Below are 20,197 nucleotides of genomic sequence, written 5' to 3'. Positions count from 1 at the left end.
TGCCCAAATTCACAGTAGGCTACTCATGTGCATATGATGGACACTTTACTATCCCATAAGGCCAAAGGAGAGGATTTATGAATGACAGTGAAGTGATGCAACTGACGCTGGTAGATCACATGATAATGACAACATGGCGGATGTCATACGTCCAGATTACATTAATAATGCACACATTTATATTATATAGAACATACTTTTTTAGCACTAACAAAGTAGTGGAGAGCAGGGCACAAACTAACACTTTTTGACTTTCTCAGTTTGTGTAAATCTACTTTGGGTTCAGAGTATATATATATTTTTTTTTTCACATTAATTTCCCACATGTCACACAATTATGTGGTTTTGTTTTATTAATACAGTGTTTACTTTTTTCTTGATTTACCCTGAAAGAGTGGAAGTTAAATGTGACAACATGCCGAATAGGTGGGGCACATTGTAACATGAGCATGTGACAGATTAAAATGCTATCTGATCTAATAAAATAAAAAAAAATTACAAGACAAACTAAAATATTTTCTCAATAAAATACAATTATTAACTTTTTCATATAAAATAATGCCATTTTTTAATAATTAAAAATAAAATAATTTTTGAGTTTGACAACGAACACACCGGAAAACACAGCTAACAACATAGTTCAAAACATAATAATAATGAATAATTGCTGAACATTGACTCTCAGTCTTTATTCACCTTTTTCTCATGTTTTCTCAATAGAATTAATACAATTAAAGAATAGAATGGCGTAGTTCTAATAGGGGCTTCATTGTAACGCAGTGTGACAACATGCCCCGCCTGCGCAACTGGGCTTTAAACCCAGCTAGTGTCTTTTTCTGGTTAGATCAGCATTAAAGAACTGTCTCAACTGTTAAATAACAGATATAAGATTAAAAAATATCAGATTTGTCTAATTTTAAATAAACACCAAAAATCGAGATGAAAAATTAACACAAGTAAGACATTTACTTTGGCTATGGTTAAATAAATGTTCAGTGATTTCTTCCAAAGATTTCTGAATTTTGGCGCAATTTCTTCTCAGTATAGTGTTGATATGGCATAACTAGTAAATACACAAAGTTTCGTCATGCTAGCATGTGTGTAAGTATTTAAAACAAGTGTGTTACAACGAGCCCCGCATTAGGTTGTGCCCCGCTCTCCTCTAATTAATGAAAAGAGTGTGTGATTTTAGACGCAGGCGATGTTTCCGTGGAAAGATAACGTGATCACACACATTCAACAGCAAATACATCAAAATTTGTTGATGTTATGATCAACAATGTTGATTTTATGTCATGCCATGTTATGATCATCCTTCCAAATCCAATCCGGCTGAAGTCTTGCGATATTCTCAGCTTCTTGATCGAAGTGTTTTCAGAAACTTACCCACATTCACGTTTGATAAGGAATGAATGAAGCTGGAATAAAATGAGCAGAGGCTCTGTTCTTTCCTTTGATATATTGACGGATTATATATTCATACAACAAAATATTCTGGCCGCCATGAGCGTTTTGTGAATACGCTGGAAAACGCTGCCACTGGCTGGTGGGGAAAGAGTTAAAGGAATTGCTTCTTTTATGTTTCACAGCAGAAATAAAATCAAATGGGTTTGGAATGATATAAAGGAAGAGAAGCACTTGAATCAGAAATTAGCTTTTGATGTTAAAATTGATGTTAAACTCATCAACTTTAATGCGCAGAGATAACTGAAAGTAAACCATTCGTAGCTTCGATGGCACACCGACAGTCTGTTCAGTCTATGCATATTGATCAATAAAATAAATAAGCATTTTCAGGGAAGAAATAGCCACTGGATGTGTCAGTTATGCTGGTTACTGGCACACACTCTTTGGAAGGTGTTTGTTTGTTTGTTTGTTTGTTTGTTTGTTTGTTTGTTTGAAACTCATAGAAGCAAAAGAACTAGATATCCACAAGGAGAAGGGTCTGCTCTAATGCAAGTCTCAGGCATCATTTGTATTGTTTTTCTTTTGGATGGACAGAAATCTATGGAGGCCCAGAATAAAAAGAAAAATGTAAAAGTAATTGTAAAAGTAAGACTTTATATCTCACAATTTGTATTTTTTTTTTGCAGCTGTGAATTGTTCAAAAGTTTGTGGTCAGAAAGTTAAAACATTTTTTTTTTTTAAAATAAATTAATACTTTTATTTAGTGAGGATGCATTAAATTGATCTATGTTTTATATATATATATGTAACGTGTACTGGGTACTGTTGCTCTTTTGTTGGTTCGACTGCTTCTATTGTTCTCCTCATTTGTAAGTGGCTTTGGACAAAAGCATCAGCTAAATGACTGATGTTACAAAAATATTCATATGTCATGTTCTATTCATTAAAGAATCATGAAAAATAAAAAATAAAAATCAGTTTCCAGAAATATATGACTGTTTTCAACACTGATAATAATCATAAATGTTTCTTGAGCAGAAAATAATCATATTAGAGTGATTTCTGAAGGATCATGCGACACTGAAGACTGGAGTAATGATGCTGAAAATCCAGCTTTGATCACAGGAATAAATTACACTTTACTATATATTCACATAGAAAACTGTTCTTTTAAATTCTAATAACATTTCACAATTATACTGTATTTTTGATCAAATTAACACAGCCTTGCTACGCAGAAGAGACTTCATTCATAACATAAAAAGAAACGTACTGACCCCAAACTTTTAAATTGTATAGTTTAGATACAGTGTCGATATTTAAAGATATAATGTTACATTGTGAGATTTAAATTTGCATTGTGTGATATACTGTAAAGTACTATAATGTCAGTGATTAAAGTGTGATTAATTCAACCTAAGTTAAGTCAGAACTGTGAGATATAAAGTTTGAATCTTTTTTTATTTCTACAGACTTCCATAGGAACACTGATCACTAAATGTACACACATTTTCTGAAACCGTTTTAGAAACCATTCATATTTGTGCATTTTTTTTTGTGTTCATTGACACATACAGCTCTGGCCAAAAGTGAGGCAAAAATATGCATTTTTGAAGAAGAAACCCTTTAGTCAAATTAAATATGATTAAAAAAATAAATAAATTGTAAGCATATTGCGTAGTTATGCTTGGAGTCAATTTGTGATAACGCAATGACACGTCAAATTTTGCCGACATAATTTTTGGTTAGGTAGAAACGACGAAATATTAATAACTGATTGTGTTGTATTCATTTTCCGGTGAGCTTTTTGTTTTTCTATGCATCTTTTGCACAGTAAACATGTAGCTGTAGTTTTCCCAAGTTATTTTGTCAGATACATACCTCAACCAAGTTCAGTGTTTTGTTTTTCCCTCATATTTAAAATTTTTCAAAAATATTTCCCCCATATTTTGATGGTTTAATCGAACTTACAGGGTCATTCCTGTAAGCGGCGCCCCGATCAACGTACCCTGAACGATGAGGTAGACGTGGGCCGTTCGAGGCTGGTTCCTGGCCTGGAAGCTGCATGTGTAGGGTCCCTCGTCTGCCACCATCACTCTCTCTATCTTAATGGAGAAGTCGCTGTTGTTGTTGTTCACCAGGGAGACGCGGGAGTCCAGGGACCACTTATCTGTGCCCGTGAATAAGATGTTGGAGCGGTTCAACCATGCCTTGTGAGTGACCTCCTCATCTATCTTGCATCTAAGAAAGAGAGGAGATTGAAAAGGACAGAATTGACTCACTTGAAGTGAATAAAAACAAGGCTGTGAGGCAAATGACATTTATTGTGCGCACAATTTCTGAACTGTACGTCTCCGCCTCCTCAATGCCTCGTTTTCAATAAAATATGGCGTCTACAGACTAAGTTCCATGGCCAATTACTGTGATGTCATTGAATGAGCACTAGCATGAAACTCTGCATGAAACTTTCTTTCATAATCGTTACAACTCGCTCATAAGGTCCGGGTCATTAACTAGATCATTAAGCTGACTAATCAGACCAGTGGTGATTGCTTTAACACTGCACAGCGCCAGAAAACACACGCCGTGACTCCGCCAGAACAGCGGAGCTTCGGAAAAAGTGGTGTGATGTTTATATATGCACAAATAATCGATACACACACATTAACCCTCTACTGCATCATGCCTAAGGGGAACACGTGTTTTATTCACTTTGCGAGCACATAAGATGGCAATAAAATGGTTAATATTGAAGGGAGGATTTTGAATAAACCAACAGAAAGCTTTACTTTGTCACACTGGCAGTGAAAAGTCTTTATCTGGCTCTGTTCTCCATGCGGAGGATGCATTTGAGCCCTCACTAAAGCTTTATTCCTTCATCCAGAATATGATTCACGTTTGTTAGTGAGTAAACCCCATTTTAAAAGCATTTAGTCATATGAAGTATTTGTCGTGAGGAATATGTGTGTAGGCTTGAAGCAGCATTGTGTGGGAGTGGAACGGATACGGATTCAGCCACTATAGAGAATATAGCAGTTATGTGTTTTTATTTACATTTAAAAAAAGAAAATTAATTATCCATTTATCCATGTTAATTATTTTTCGGTATTTCTTTACTGAAAGTCCTCCCAGTTCCCAAATATAACTTTAAAAAGTAAATCAAACATTTTTTGTTTTTTCATAATTCATGCAAGAGTGTTACATTTCATTCTACTTTTAAACAATTTAGTGCAAAAAGTAAAAAATATCACACAACACACTCTCCTAAATTAATATGTTTGTTGAAGAATATTGCAGTTATCATGTTTTTATTTAGATTTTTTTTATTATTATTATTTAGATTTTTAAATTATATATATATATATATATATATATATATATATATATATATATATATATATATATATATATATTTAATTATTTATATTTTTAAATGATCCATTTATCCATATTAATTATTGGTCAGTATTTACTTTACATTAAAAAAGTCCTCCCAATTCCCCAAAATAACTTTTCTTATGCATGAAAACTGAATCAAACATATTCTGATATTCAAGATGGGTTAGATATCATTCTAGACACTTTTAAATAATTTAGTTTTTAAAAAAATGTGTAAAAATATCACATAGCGCTCTCTCCTAAATTAATATGTTTGTTGAAGAATATTGCAGTTATCATGTTTTTTTTTTAAATATATTATTGTAACATTTGTATTTGTATATATTTTTAAATGATCCATTTATCCATAGTAATTATTTTATTCAGTATTACTTTACTTTTTTTTACTTTTTTTTTTTAAAGTTCTCCTCATTCAAATATTGCATTTCTTATGCATGAAAATGGAATCAAACATTTTTAAACGATTTAAAAAAATAATAATAATGCAGGCAACAGATGGCTGAATATCATTTAGGTTTCAATAATTTATTGAAAAAGTGTCAAATATATCACACAGCACTCTCTCCTAAATTATTGTTTTTAAATAAATATTGCCTATCAAGTTTTTTCTTTATATATATATATTTTTTTTAATTATCCATTTATCAATATTAATTATTATCAGCATTTACTTTACTTTTTTTTTTAAAGTCCTCTCAATTCAAATATAGCTTTTCTTATGCATTAAAACTCAATCAGATTTTATTTCCCATAAAAATCTAAGTTTTTCCCCACAATGCACGCAACAGAGGGTTAAATATCGTTCTAGATCCCTTTCAAAAAATGTGTGAAAAATTGTAAAATATCACAGCACTCTTCCACAACTCATTCAGAGACTTCATCTGTTCTCTAACTGAATATATCCGCTGAAGTCAGTAAACGCACGACCGGCTTCAACGGGGTCTATAAATACATTGATTTCAGTGATGCAAAGATCAATGTTCATTGGTCAAATAGCTCTAAACACGTCGTTCTGCGTCCCGTCTGGACACTGGGAATCTATGAGAGCATCATCAGCACCATTTGCACCAAATCACCAGATTGTTTATTGGACAGTAAAGCTTGCATTCAAGTATTTTAGTCCTGAGAAGTCCGAAAGCTTCTTTATACAACAAACTGGCAAAAACTGACAGTGATATGACTGACAGTTCTGAAATTACAAACACTGCCGCTCAGAGTCTGGAATAAAGTCTGTCAAAACACATTCAGTTCAGTGCTCATAATCTTATCCTTTGCCTGCTGGCATTTGTAAATAACACAAAAAATGCAATTCTGAGCTTGGTCAATTATTTGCATGAAATATCACCAGTGTTCTAGAAGCAGATGTGGGGAGCAACGCTGAAGATGCCATAATAAACAAAATGCCATTAATAACTGACAGTCTGACACCACTCTTGAATCAGACCACACACTGTAATGCCATTGGTCCGGCCACATGCAGTAACCACAGTTCACCTCTAGATGTCACTGCTTTGCTCTGCTCTTATAATGGAAAAATCATGACACATTTAAGGCTTAAATATCACTCACATTCATGTCAGCTTTCAGCGTATCAAACTGTGATATCACATCAATTCCCATTCCCAGTGTAGTTGTGTGGAATAATAATATGGTGCTTTTGAGAACATGAACCCCTGACAGCAGGTTCAGGAGTTCAATTGCTGGCTGATAGACTGAAACCAAGTCATTTATGCCTGGAAACTGACTAACAACAAAACTAGAGAGAGTGAAATTAAAGTGTTAAAAAATGCACCCTTCCGGCACGTGAGTATGATAAAACCTGAGCTGGGCAATATGAACATACTGTGTATATATATATATACACTCTCAGAAAAAAATGTACAAAAGCTGTCACTGTGGCGGTACCTTTTCAAAACTTACACCTGTACCTAAAGAGTGCATATTAGTCCCTCAAAGGTACATATTGGTACCAAAAGTGTACATATTAGTACCTAAATGGTATATAGAACCCTTTTGAAGGGTACTGTCCCAGTGACAGCAATATATATATATATATTGGGCCTTTATGTGATAAAACAGTGAAATTAAAAGACCAAATTCTGTATAACCTTATTGATGATGCATACTATATACAGGCGAACAGATGAGCTCAGAATATGAATCCAACTCGCTAAATGGTTAAGCGTTTTCTTTATAATGGTTTCCTATGGGAAAACGCTGAAAGAGAAACTGTGTGTAGCATTTATATTATGGGTTCTTCTGCTTGCCTGTATGCATCATTAATAAGGTGTTTATTGAATTTGTTCTTTTAACATCACTGTCTTACTACATTAGTACAAACCTGGTAAAAATGACTGGCGGTCAATGGAGGAAAGTGAAATCACATGAAAACCATCAAATGCATGTGATAAGCGATTGATTTAAAGGGATAGTTCACTTAAAAAAAGAAAATTCTGTCATCATTTACTCACCCTCAAGTTTCAAACCTGTATGAGTTTCTGTCTTCTGCTGAACACAAAGGAAGATATTTTGAAGAATGTGGTTAACCAGACATTTGATGGACCAAATTGACTTACATTGTAGAAAAAAAGAAAAGAAAAAAAAAAAACACTACATGGAAGTCAATGGCTACAGTCAACTCTCTGATTACCGACATACATCAAAATATCTTCCTTTGTGTTCAGCAGAAGAAAGAAACTCATAGGCCTACAGGTTTGGAACAACATGAGGGCGAATAAATGATGGCAGAATTTTAATTTTTGGGTGAAATATTCCCTTAACAACATTTGCGATTTGATAATCACATCAGTTTTGATTTTATTTCGGTTAATCATGCAGCCCTAGACAGTGTTTTAAAACCATTTAACACACAAGGATGCAGGTGTGTTGTGAAGTCACCTCAAAATGACGCTTTCTCCCTCCAGCACGGTAATGTTGTCGGGCAAGTGTCCGAACTCGGCCGCCTGAGCACCGGTGGGTCCTGCCAAAGAAACCAGAGGAGAGACAGTGAGCAAACAGCAGTTATTCAACAGCAGAAGGTCCACTCGATCCCGAGTCCCCGGGCGGCATGGCGGGTACTGAGTACCTCATTGATCCTGATCAGGCAGGATTTGTTTTTGTGATTTTGCTTAGTTATTTGTGAGGAGAGAATAATAAGAGCGTAAAACGACAGCATGGAGCCGTCGGCGCTGACCGTCAGCGGGCTTGAATAATGATTGGGTTGTGGCCCGTGTGCTCTCGTCGAACAGACCTGATAATGAGCCCGGGGAAGAGGATCCGCACACACGCGGCGGAGCGTGAAATGAAGGGACCGCCGTTGCAATGGGAACGTGCACACACTCACACACACTCGCTGTCACTTGTGTACAAACACATACACGTGCGTTTTCATATGCACAAATAAGACTACACACAGAAATCATACTGGGATGCGAACCGAGCAGGACATCAGAGGAAATGTGAATTTGCTCGGGCTGTTTGCAGGTGGCACCAAATCCTTTTTAGTTTTCAAATGACATTCCTGTTCTTATCTATTCAGGTTTTGCAAAATATGCTTCAATTTCCTCGGCAAATAGAGAATAGTGTGCTACTATTCCGGCCAAATGCTTTTATTTTTTATATTTTCAGTTTTCATTCAAATTTAAATTTTTTGTCTTTTTTTTTTTTTTTTTTTGCATTTCTCTTCAGCGTTAGTTTTAGTAATTTTAGAACTTCAACTTATTTTATTTCAGTTAGTTGCCAAGGCAGAATTTCTAACTTAAAGGTGCTCTAAGCAATGTCAAAACATTTTTGGGCAAACATCTCCTCACTATCCGCTAGCTGCCTGTCCCCTGAACACACTGTAAAAAACACGATCTCTGTAGACACCACAGGCTCCACAAACGGCAACAAAAACAAACTGGCCCAGCCTGGACCACGAAACATAACAAACTGTTCCAGCCAATAACCGACAAGAATGATTTGGGGGTGGGGTTTGGGGGGTTAGTGCGTGGATGAGGAGGAGGGAGGGTCGAGCTAGCCTCCGTTTTGTTTGACAATACTTCGAACGTCAACAAGAAGTGACGTCACCCAACATCACTTAGAGCACCTTTAAGTTTTTAATCTAACATATAACGAGTTTGTTTGCCCATACAATCTTTAAGATATATATTAACTTATTTGGCTTGCTGTCCACTGATGAGGGGCTTGATGAAGCAGCTTCAACTCAAGCTCTGATATACCCCGCACAATGGCTAAATGTAGGATATGATTACGAAGCGCAAAGGTACGTAAGATGAAGGTGGAGCTGGGGAGGTGGAGGGATGCTGGAACAGCGGATGCTACAGAGAGGTAAGCGGCTGCTTATATACTCTGGCTGTTGATTGAAAGATTAGATGGGCTCGCACCTCCCTAACTTACGTTTAGGAACTTCGTATATTGTTTCAGCTTTATTTCAATAAAAAATAGCAAAAAAATATAATTTTTTTTAGAAAATAGCAACACTTATGCAAGGAAGCTTGTTTCAGCCACTGAATAAAAGAAAAGCAATTGTGACTTTTTATCTCACAATTCTGACTTTTTTTTCCAGAATTGTGAGACATACCTATACTGTAAACTTGCAATTGGAAAAGAAATATAAGAATTATATTTTTTAATTGTTTTATGCTGTGGTGGAAACAAGCTTCCATACTTATGTGACGATCATAAGCAAACTTAATACATTTCAGGTGATTTATCATGGTATGTGTCAGCTACAGGACTTCACATCTCACAGTTGTGACTATTTCCCATAGCTGTAACTTTATACCTCACAACTGCCACTTTATTTCTCATAATTACCAATTAATATCTCACAGGGTGTCTTTATATCTCACAACTGCGAGTTTATTTACGGTAAATGAGAAATGATCTATCATAAGTGTTTGCATTTGTATGCATTTGGTAGACGATGGGAACATACACATACACACACACTCGTGCACAAACACACACACACAAGTGTTTTCATATGCACAAATAAAACTACACACAGAAATCATACTGTGATGCGAACCGAGCAGGACATCAGAGGAAATGTGAATTTGCTCGGGCTGTTTGCAGGTGGCAAAAACAACGTCAAATTCCTTTTTAGTTTTCAAACGCCATTCTTGTTCTTATCTATTCAGTGTGCAAAATACGTTCCAATTTCCTCTGCAAATAGAGATTAGCGTACTATCGGGACAGAGGCCTCTCTCTCCCGGCGTGGCTCCATCGAATATGGCTCCAGCGTCTTCCAGCTCTGCTCATAATCCCCATCATAACAGCCACTGTCCTTCATATCTGCCGGACAATATTTGGTCATCCTGCCTTCGAGGTTTAATATACGAGACAAGTGCAGTCAAGAGTTAAGAAGCACCCGGAAGGTCTTGGTGTTTAACGTGCATGCGAAGCCAGTGAACCGACAGCTTGCCAAGTGTGATTGGAGAGAGTAGAGGAAGACAAAAGGAGACGGTGGATTTTAAGCAGAGCGGCATGTGATGGCCAAACGCTGGGCTTTTTTAATTTGAGAGGGAGCCACGGCGGAGGCGTCCCAAATTGCTCAGAGTAATGAAAAGAAGCGTGGTTGCATTGTCATGCACGTCATGGTATCGTACACAAATTGCATAAAGCTGCTTTGCATTATCCGCTGAAGTGACCAGCAATGACATTGCTAAATTAAGTTTTCTCGACTTGCGGCGCACAAGGGCACAGACTGATTTAAATCAGAGTAATTGCTTAATCATCTTTCATTATTTTCATTATTAATCATTCTTTTTAAAGAAAGCGCAAGTCTGTGCATGTGTGTATGCATATATGAGCTAGAATTATTTCTGCATTCACAAGATGCTTTAATACCCACTTTATCTGTTAGAGTTAAAAATGGTGGTTAATACTTGCATTTTATACATCACATTAGAAATGGAGGGTTAGTTAAGTGTATTGCATGAGTTATGTATTGCACTATGTCTATGCATATAGACATCTATGCATGTACTATATGAGAGAAGAATATTAGTATGCTATTTCAAACAGCCTAGGAGTGGCACTTAAAAAAATAAAATTAATCAATTATCAATGTATTCAAAAAACGGAAAAAATAAAATAAAAATGTAAATGTACAGTGCTTTTTAAACAGACACAGACAGTTATAAACAAATTAAAAAATATATATTAATATATAAAGATAAAGTTAATTGCAACAATGAAACAATTTTAAATGCAAATTTTAAATTGCTTTTCTAAATCCTCCTTTGCCAATCGAGTAAAAATAAAATACCAGCAAAGACGAATGCTGATGGAGATTTTGGGCTTAAGACACACTTTGCATTACATTAATGCAAACAAGATTAATCAAAGATAATATCTCTGGCTGCTTATAAATGAAAAAAAAAAAAAGAAAAAGATTATATACACTAATGTACACTGCTATTTCCTACAGTGCAACAGATCCAACGTGAGTTTCCATTTCCAGAGTGCTGAATTAGTCAGCAGCATTTTTAAAGGGGTCGTTATGATGCTTTTTTCCATGTTCATCTTTCTTTAGTGTGCGATGTTGCTGTTTGAGCATGAAAAAGCTCTGCAAAGTCCCTCCAGCGGGAGTTATTCTCTACATTAGTGTCAGTGTTTCTGAACTCCCTGAAACGCCTCCATTGTAGTCTTGAGTTTCATCCGGGAACAAACATGTCACAATATTCCTCATTTAAATAATTCATGCCCCCGTCCGGTTATGGTAAGGCCTGGTTGAGTTAGTGAGTAGTGTGTTGAAACTGGCGGTTATGGTAAGGGGCGGGACATTTCCCAAACACGCTCGGCCAATCACAGCACACTGCTCCAGCCGACCAATCAGAGCACAGTGTGCTTTTCAGAAAGAGGGGCTTCACAGAGACAGGAACTAAACAGAGGTGTGTTTCCCGAAAACATTGTTAGCCACTATGGTCGTATGTTTCGTCGTTATCAGCATAGTTCAACGAGTCAGTGTTTCCCGAAACCATTGACAGCTCTCGATCTGTTGCATAGTTTCTTGTTTGCATGGCATGTGGACTTATTAATAAATCCTTATCTTGAGCAAAATAAGCAAGCTTTTTTTATTTCCAAGATGACAGGACAACTAAAATAAGGCATTTAACTCAATGAGGTCATGTGGCAACAATGTAGCACACTACGTTTTCCACTGTATATTTTTTTATAAACAGCAGGCAATGCATATCATACACTGTGCAGTATGATGTTATCAGCATGCAAGTATTGCATTGTGAACATCCCTGAAATTCTCTGGCTTTAAAGCAAATGTAGTTGCTATGCACTTCAGGGCAGTCAGGATGCAGGACGCATTTTCCTCCTACTCTCTGAAAAGCCTTTCTAGACATCCTGACAAATAACAGCACAGTTCAATGAATCAAGAATTAAAGAGGCCAGTTTTCCTTGATCTTTTGACATATATAAAAGGTTAATGTACAATACAAATATTTTGTAAGTTCCAGATCTCAAAACTTCCTTGTTTGTCAAAAAAACAGGTTTTATTGAAACCAAGCTCAGAAAACAACTCGTTTCGGATTTTGCCACATTATTGCATCATAGTGTGACGAAAGTCTGCCTCTATAGGTGAAGATCAACACCTGATTTGTGCATGTCATGTAGCAGTAAATATGAGACAGAAGCAAACACAGGATTCCTCCAGCAACAAAACCACAGAGACATGGTCAGAGAGAAGGCAGTGCCAACTATATTTGATCCAACAGTAATGTCACAACACACAAGTGTGAGTAACAGTGTTTTTTTAGTTTTTATTTACCATGTGTCACTATTGCTTTGTCTGTTACTGTACATTTTAATATGCAAAACTGTTACCCAATCATAGCAGTGGGCGTTTACTTTCAAGTCTTGAATGTGGCACACCTACAGGTATCAAAACCTGTGTGTTTTAGAGTTTTTGTTTTTAAATTTTTTTGTTTTTTAGATTTTTCTGTCCGAGCCCGACCCGAGCCCGACAGGCATTAAGATATTTATGTCCGAGCCCGATACAGTTAAAATAAAAAATGTTTTTATCATACTAATGACACATGTATGTTTGTTTGTGTGGAAAGCCCGCTTTTATTAAGCAACTTTTTTATTTTTAAAATTGTATTTTATTAAGGCATTCTGAAATGTCAACGGATGAGCGCATACGGGGCAACAAGAACACGTTAACACAGGCGTGCACCAGAGTCCCAATCATATAGCCAACTGAAATTAAATTAACATCCCACTAAACATTGGACGTCGGATAGACATGAAGATCATGTATATATTAAGGGTCCGTTCCATGATCAATTCTGGACATCTATTCGACGTCCAAACTACGTCCACTATTTGGACGTCCAACCATGACCCAACTAGGACGTCATATTGACGTTCAACATTGGACCTTTGAACTGGGTAATTTTTTTGGACGTCATTTGGACGTCTATGACAGGTGCAGGAAATTTACATGATTAATATGTAATTTTTTTTATATACAAATATCAACATTGTTGTTATCAACATGATTAATACATATGAATACAGATTATTTATAATTATTTGATTTTTTCTTTTTTTTTTTTTTATAATTATTTTTATTTATAATCCATTTGACTGTCTCAGCATCAGGTGATAACTGGAGACGCATACTAAGGTGTGATGCTGTAGCTCAAACAGCAGAGTGTTGGCACTTGCAACGCTAAGATCATGGGTTCGATTCCCAGAGAAAGCAAGAACTGATAGGAATGTAAATGTGTAATGCAATGTAAGTCACTTTGGATAAAAGCTTCTGCCAAATGCGTAAATGTAAATACATGGTACAAAAAACATGTCCTCCACCCTTTTGAAACGTCTAAAATGAGTCTAAATTTGATGTTAAAAAGACGCCCACAAACGACCACATTTGGACTATAAATAACCCTTACACGGAGATCCCACGGACGTCACCATTAGACGTGCGGTAGACGTCGGAAAAAGACATTGCCTGGCGTTACAAAGCAACCCCTTCAGTGGACTGAAATTGGACGTCCAAAAATTACATAGAAAAGACGTCACTCCGACGTCACATTGCGCAGTGGGATAGGCCTACCAAAAATGGCCCAAGCTAACAGAACAAAATCCAAAAAATTCACACAAGAGGTTCTGTGGATGTAGGTCTCTTAATGAAATTCAAATCAACACGAGTGTCCCTAGCGAAGTAACATTAACGTAACACAAATGCAGCTTATTGAAATGAAAATCACTCTTACTATTTTCCTCGAAAACTGTATAGGCTACTAAACTGCAACATGGGATCTATTTACATAATCCATCCATCAAAGTTTAGGTTAGTTGAGCCCAAAACGAACCAGAACATCATTTCTATGTACCCGTCGGGTACCGTCGGGCTCGGGTCGGGTATCCATCCTTTAGTGTGTTTCACAGAAAGGGTCAAAAAAAGGATATAAAATAGCCTATTACTTATAAATCAGGATGTTTTTATATGTCAAAATTTTGATAACATTATAAGTGGACCTCAGACATAATTTTAAAATTAAGTAATATTTGCAGTTAATGACCCCTTTAAACTTAAAGCATTAAGGGCAATTCAGTTTAAAAATCACCTCATTTTTACTCATTTCCATTTCTTGTAATACTTTGCATCAAGCGGATGATGCATGCACAAGGTAAAGTCCCAGTGCATTATGGGAATGGATATAGAAACAGAGGGGGTTATTCCCAATTCCCTTTTCAATTCTTATCTTCACAGCTCAATTGGCGCCTCAGATTTTAATACCTGGCCGGTTCTGCTCCCCAGCTCGGTGTGTTATATCTCTAGCTGGGTCAACACTCCCATGCCGTATGCACAAATACGCTTGATTATGAAGTGCGCCATTCTATTTTCGCTCTGTTGTGAAAACCACATCGGTCTTTTCCCAGGGTGTTCCCAGCTGAAATTAAATGATGCACCGGGTTTGCTTACTAAAGTAAAATAAAATTTGGGGGCAGTGAGAAATGCACCTGATAATAAAACAAAACAGACAGGGCATGTACATAATACTTTTTTTTTACTTTTTTTTTTAATGATGTTAAAATCTCATTAGTTTAATATCTGGTCTGAGATCTACAATTGCCAAAGACATATGGGTGAAGAACTATTCCCTTAAGAAATCTATGCAAACGTACAGTACTGAGTGAATATACATGCCATGGAGGGATGACCCGACCTGATCTAGATTTTTAATGTACTTGAAGTGTGCACCAAGTACTAGGAAAATACAAGTATTGGATCGGGACTCAATATCGGGACTCAGTATCGGGACTCAGTATCCATATTCAATGACTCGTATCGGATTGGGGGCACAAAAGACTTGATCAAGACATCCCAAATGCCGTGATTTTCCTGTAGCTCAAACAGCAGAGTGTTGGCGCTTGCAACGCCAAGGTCATGGGTTTGATTCCCAGGGAAAGCAAGAACTGATAAGAACGTAAATGTGTACCTTGAAATGCAATGTAAGTCGCTTTGGATAAAAGCGTCTGCTAAATGTAAATGTGCAATACAATGTAAAAACGCTCTAGATAGCCAGATAACCATAATGTATTGGCTCATAACACTGCAAAGGGGCTGCAGGAACAATCATGGATGTGCTATAGGATCCACAACATCACAGTTTCACCATCTCAAATCTGTCACAACTCAATCTAGATCCCTACGGACCAAAGACAGCATGTGGAACAGCTGTGACAGAGTCAGTACAAAGTAAAAGTGCCTCAGAGAGTGGCAGTCTCTCTGACATAAAAAACACATGAATCAAAGTTGCTCCTTGATGCAGTTTCTGGAAAAGTGGCATCAGAGGCAGAGAGAGCAGTTTATGACGGCGTTAGAAGTGTCCCATACAGGACAACATTTCTGCATTGATTCTGTGTAAATGTACATAGTTATAATATAAAAGTGTTAATTTAATGTTTAAAAATATAGTTAAATTTAACTTTAAATTTAGCAACTTTTAAAAGGCATTTGCATTTGCCAAATGCTTTTCCATATCCATTAGCCAATCAGTGAAAAAATATATAGCATTGGACAGTTCATCATCTGGGCTCCAGACTGCGACCAAATGGTTGCATTTTGCGACATTTTTTCCAGCCGCTGCAATAAAATTTTGTTAGAGGTCGCACTGGTGCCACCATCACGTTGCACAACTGATAAGTGCTGCCATTATGAGAAACATGAAACGACAAATGAAACAAAGCAGAATAAATCCACACTACATGACAGCTCGGAGCAATAATAGACGGCGCAGCGCAAGCCTAAAACAGGTTTACTCGCAGGCCAGGTCAAACACAGCCGTGAAAACCAGGAGAAACAATGTGCCATGAATGAACAAGTTAAAGAAGGCTTTTCAGTCCACATATCACCAACATTCACCATGGATTTATTGTAGTAACGCTAACTGTAACCATGGGATTGTGGCAGAATTGATCAAAATGTTTTTACACTATTCATTTCAGGGTTCGTACAATCTTCTAAGAGTGAAATTCAAGAATCACGTTCAACTCACTTCACACTTTTTCCAGCACTTCAAATCTCTGAATTCTATCAAATTTTTAATGTGATGACCAAAAACATTATTTGTTCATCCTTCAAAGATTGTCCCCATTTGTAAAACTAAACCACTTGGTCGCAAACAAACACTTTTATTTAAAAATAAATAAGTATACGATAACTATAACCAGTAGAGGGCGGCAGAGGAGCACATATTGGCTTATTAGCCACTCTTTCAGGTTTTACAGGCAAATTTTTGCTCTTGAGTGAAAGTTGTAGAAACCAGACATTGGTTTTTATCATCAGAACATGACAAACACTTGCCAAACACCTTACACACTAATATTACATGTTATGTCTCTTAGAAATGCACATCTCACAGTAGCTTGAGTTTGGATGCAGATGTAAATGTATGTTCATTAACAAGAACAGAAAACATCTGTCAAAATTGTAACATCCTCATTATTATAGGGTCACATTTGGTCTTTGGATCATGTTAACCACAGGTAAAACCACGCATTGCACCTCACCACGATGGTAAAAAGTAACTCTATTGTTTCTATGGTATTTGTTATGGAAAAAAGTAGCCTAAAGACATTCAGTATAATAAAAATGCACAAAAACTGCTATAGCATAATAACAAAAATACTGTATTTATATTCCATTAATGTCTACATTAATATTATAATTAAATTGGATATTAATATCCCACATTTCTGCCACAATCCCATAGTTACAGTTAGCGTTACTACAGTAAATCCATGGTAAATGTTGGTGATTTGTGGATTGAAAAGCCTTCTAACTGTCTCGTTGTGGCTCAGTGTTTCTCCTGTTTTCAGAATCAGTGTTGTTGAGAATATCAGCGCTGTTTCGTCAGGCTTTAAACTAGTTTAAATCACGAGGCATTTGATTTGTGGTTTGTATGGGAGAACTCTACACCGAACTCCAACGCTTTCCACCCATTTTTTTTTTCTACGACTTTGAAACAAAATGCAAAATAAGAATTTATTGACAAGATAATTCATGCATATTGCAAAGTGATAGCAAAGTGATCTTTAAAGCAATTTTTTACTATACAAAATAAGAATTTATGAACAATTTAAACTGAATTTGAAACCCAAAACAAGATTAAACTGTCAACACTATAAGAACCGTGGAGCCGCAGGAGCCGAAACAGCATGAAAAAGCAGTTTTCACTGTAGCGGCTCTTTCTTCAGATCATTAACACCATGTTGCAGCTCTGGCATTCATTCAACAGCACTTACATTTCATCTCTTGGTCCAACAACTCAAAGCTCTCTTTAGCTCTGTCCTTCAAAGTTAAACGTCTTCCTAAAGCGTCTCTCCCATGTCCAGAGACACCCTCAGCATCCTTTAACTGTTCACTGGGCCTAAAACAGATGCATCATTTGCTGCGTTCGGCGCCTCGCCTTCGGGGCTTGATTCCCTGAGACCTGTGGGACATTAATTCAAACATGATTTGTATCCCCTTGACTTTTACATGCTCTCGTTTGTAATTGCACTTGCTTCTGGCGCAAAGTTATTAACAAAAGCGAGCTGGAGTTCGACAGCGGAGAGCCTCGATGCCTTTGTACTGCACATCTATTGCTCGCTGCCCTTGATGATCAAATAAACACTGAAACTTTTGAAAGCCAAACCATCACGAATGCTGAAGATCTGGAGGAAATAATACACGTGTGACAATAACCTGTGAAAACAGTCTCGGGAGGAAAGGTATGGAGAAATTATTATATTTTTTTTCTCCACTGATTGCCAGTTATAATGTTACACTAGGTTGGAATCGGTGATTTAACATTAATAATAACGATATGTTTTTGTTTTGTTTTTTGTTTAAAAAAGTAACTCATTTGCCAGCCTGTTTATCCATTAGCCAGTGAAATGTTTTTCAAATAGATATGTATAGTTATACATACATTGCATTTAAAAATAAATACATTTACAAATGAAAAGTGCTTTATCTCATTTTATTATACATTTTTAATATAAAACATTAGCGGTTTCAATATTTTGTGAATTTCTGCAGCCACTTGATTGTAATACCACAGCTGACCACTAGTCAATGAGATGGCATGGGAGAGTCATGCAGCCAAAGACTACAACAAAACATTGAGGAAGGAGAGCCAGTGGATGAAGAAGAGAAGTGAGCAACACACTGCAACCAATTAAATATTTACAGAGGCACTTCCTTCTGACACCTTGATGAAAAGAGGCAGCCCAAGAATTATCAGATGGCTGGAGCCCGAGGCTGGAGAGGATTAAACATTAAATGGCAGATAGATCCTGTTTTTCCACATCTGATCCCATTAACTCCAGCCGGGCTGCGTGAAGCCCTCATACGAACACGTCGAGTTCAGATCGCCGCTTCCCACCTGCCCTTTAGCCACCTGTCACATCAACACCAGCGCGACGGCACTGACTTCAACCACCTGCTCACCGTTTACTCAAGCTTGAGATGAATCACTCTGTATTTCACATGAGAAAAGAGAAGATTTGAACTTCCTTACTGAAAAGACCAGCAGGCCTGGTTACTACCAATGCCAACTAGACTGCTTAAAGCAACACTAAAGACCTTTTCCTCTTCGGTCCCCCTACAGGTTGGAAGCGGAATTGTCCATTACCGCTGTCGTAAATAATTTAGCTTACCGTCGCACGCATGCTATTTGTTTATCCAGCACCGGCTTTGGAAATAGCGATGTCCACAGACAAGGTAGAGTATGTTACATGATTTTATGAAAGTATGATGTATTGCGACATCAGAAACGAAGAAAAACAAAATAATAACATTGCTTGCTATTGTGTGAAATGGTAAATTATTTGATCAAAAATACAGTAAAAATAGGAATATTGTGAAATATTATTACAATTAAAAACAAAAAAGTTATCTATGAGAATATATTGTAAAATGTAATTTATTCCTGTGATCAAAGCTGAATTTTCAGCATCATTACTCCAGTCTTCAGTGTCACATGATCCTTCAGAAATCATTCTAATATGATGATTTGCAGCTCAAGAAACATTTTAGTTCATTATCAATGTTGTAAACAGTTGAGCTGCTTCATATTTTTGTGGAAACTGTATTTTTTTCCAAGATTCTTTGAGTCCAAAAGACCAGCATTTATTTGTAATAGTAATCTTTTGTAAGATTATAAGAGACTTTCTTGTCACTTTTGATCAATTTAATGCATCCATGCTGAATAATAATAAATTAAAAAAATTAATGAATAATCTAAAGGAACTTCAAGTATGCAAAAGAGGTTGGAGTGTTTAAACGGATCATTAATTCCACTTAGTTCACATCGCGTATTGACTTAGCTGGTGTCATGAGATACAGATTTGGCTTCGTTTGCAAACAGATTAAAGGGTTTTGTACCTCATTTTACACACAGTTTTGTATTGATTAGACGTGGAGCCTACTAGGCTATATTGTGCATGAACCCCACCGCACAGTAAACACTGATCACACACCGGTGACTCATAAAACACTCACTAGACCACTGTTGTTACCTAACGTTCATGTCTTGGTCATGCTCTCGTCTTCTGTTCATATAATGCTTGCATACTGCTCAATTCTCCGGTCATAATTCCCTCTCCACGTATCCGTCAATATACAGCTCCACCACGAGGCAGAGAGACCGCATCAGCTCGATAAACTCCAAAGATCTTTACCATCGAACCTTGCATCTGTCAAAGCAGCTCACAGGTCCACGTCCCGCAAGACATGTCAGTTTTACCCCCTTTCTATCTTGGATAAAAGCCCAAACCCCAAAGCACTCTGAGATCAATACAGTAGTTAAACTGTTCTAGCCTTGCAGAAAACCTCACACACTCTCACCAAGAGACCAGGCCCCGCGGT

At 36.8% G+C, this 20,197-nt stretch overlaps 1 protein-coding gene across 3 annotated transcripts in view; it reads right to left on the bottom strand.

The window, feature by feature from the left end:
- iglon5 (IgLON family member 5) overlaps window positions 1-20,197 on the bottom strand; it is a 236,897-nt gene that overhangs the window by 75,186 nt on the left and 141,514 nt on the right. For all 3 annotated transcript variants that reach the window (XM_084088958.1, XM_084088959.1, XM_084088960.1), the window contains exons 2-3: window positions 7,705-7,786; window positions 3,416-3,648 (exon numbers count right to left, since the gene is read on the bottom strand). In XM_084088958.1, coding sequence (XP_083945084.1) covers window positions 3,416-3,648; window positions 7,705-7,786 — 315 coding nt within the window. The remainder of the gene's footprint in view (window positions 1-3,415; window positions 3,649-7,704; window positions 7,787-20,197) is intronic.

This window comes from Abramis brama (genome assembly GCF_963993115.1).
Source record: "Abramis brama genome assembly, chromosome: 17".
In the NCBI taxonomy this organism is placed as follows: domain Eukaryota; kingdom Metazoa; phylum Chordata; class Actinopteri; order Cypriniformes; family Leuciscidae; genus Abramis; species Abramis brama.
Note: the sequence above shows the minus strand (reverse complement) of the source record. Positions and strands in the feature narration are given on the sequence as shown.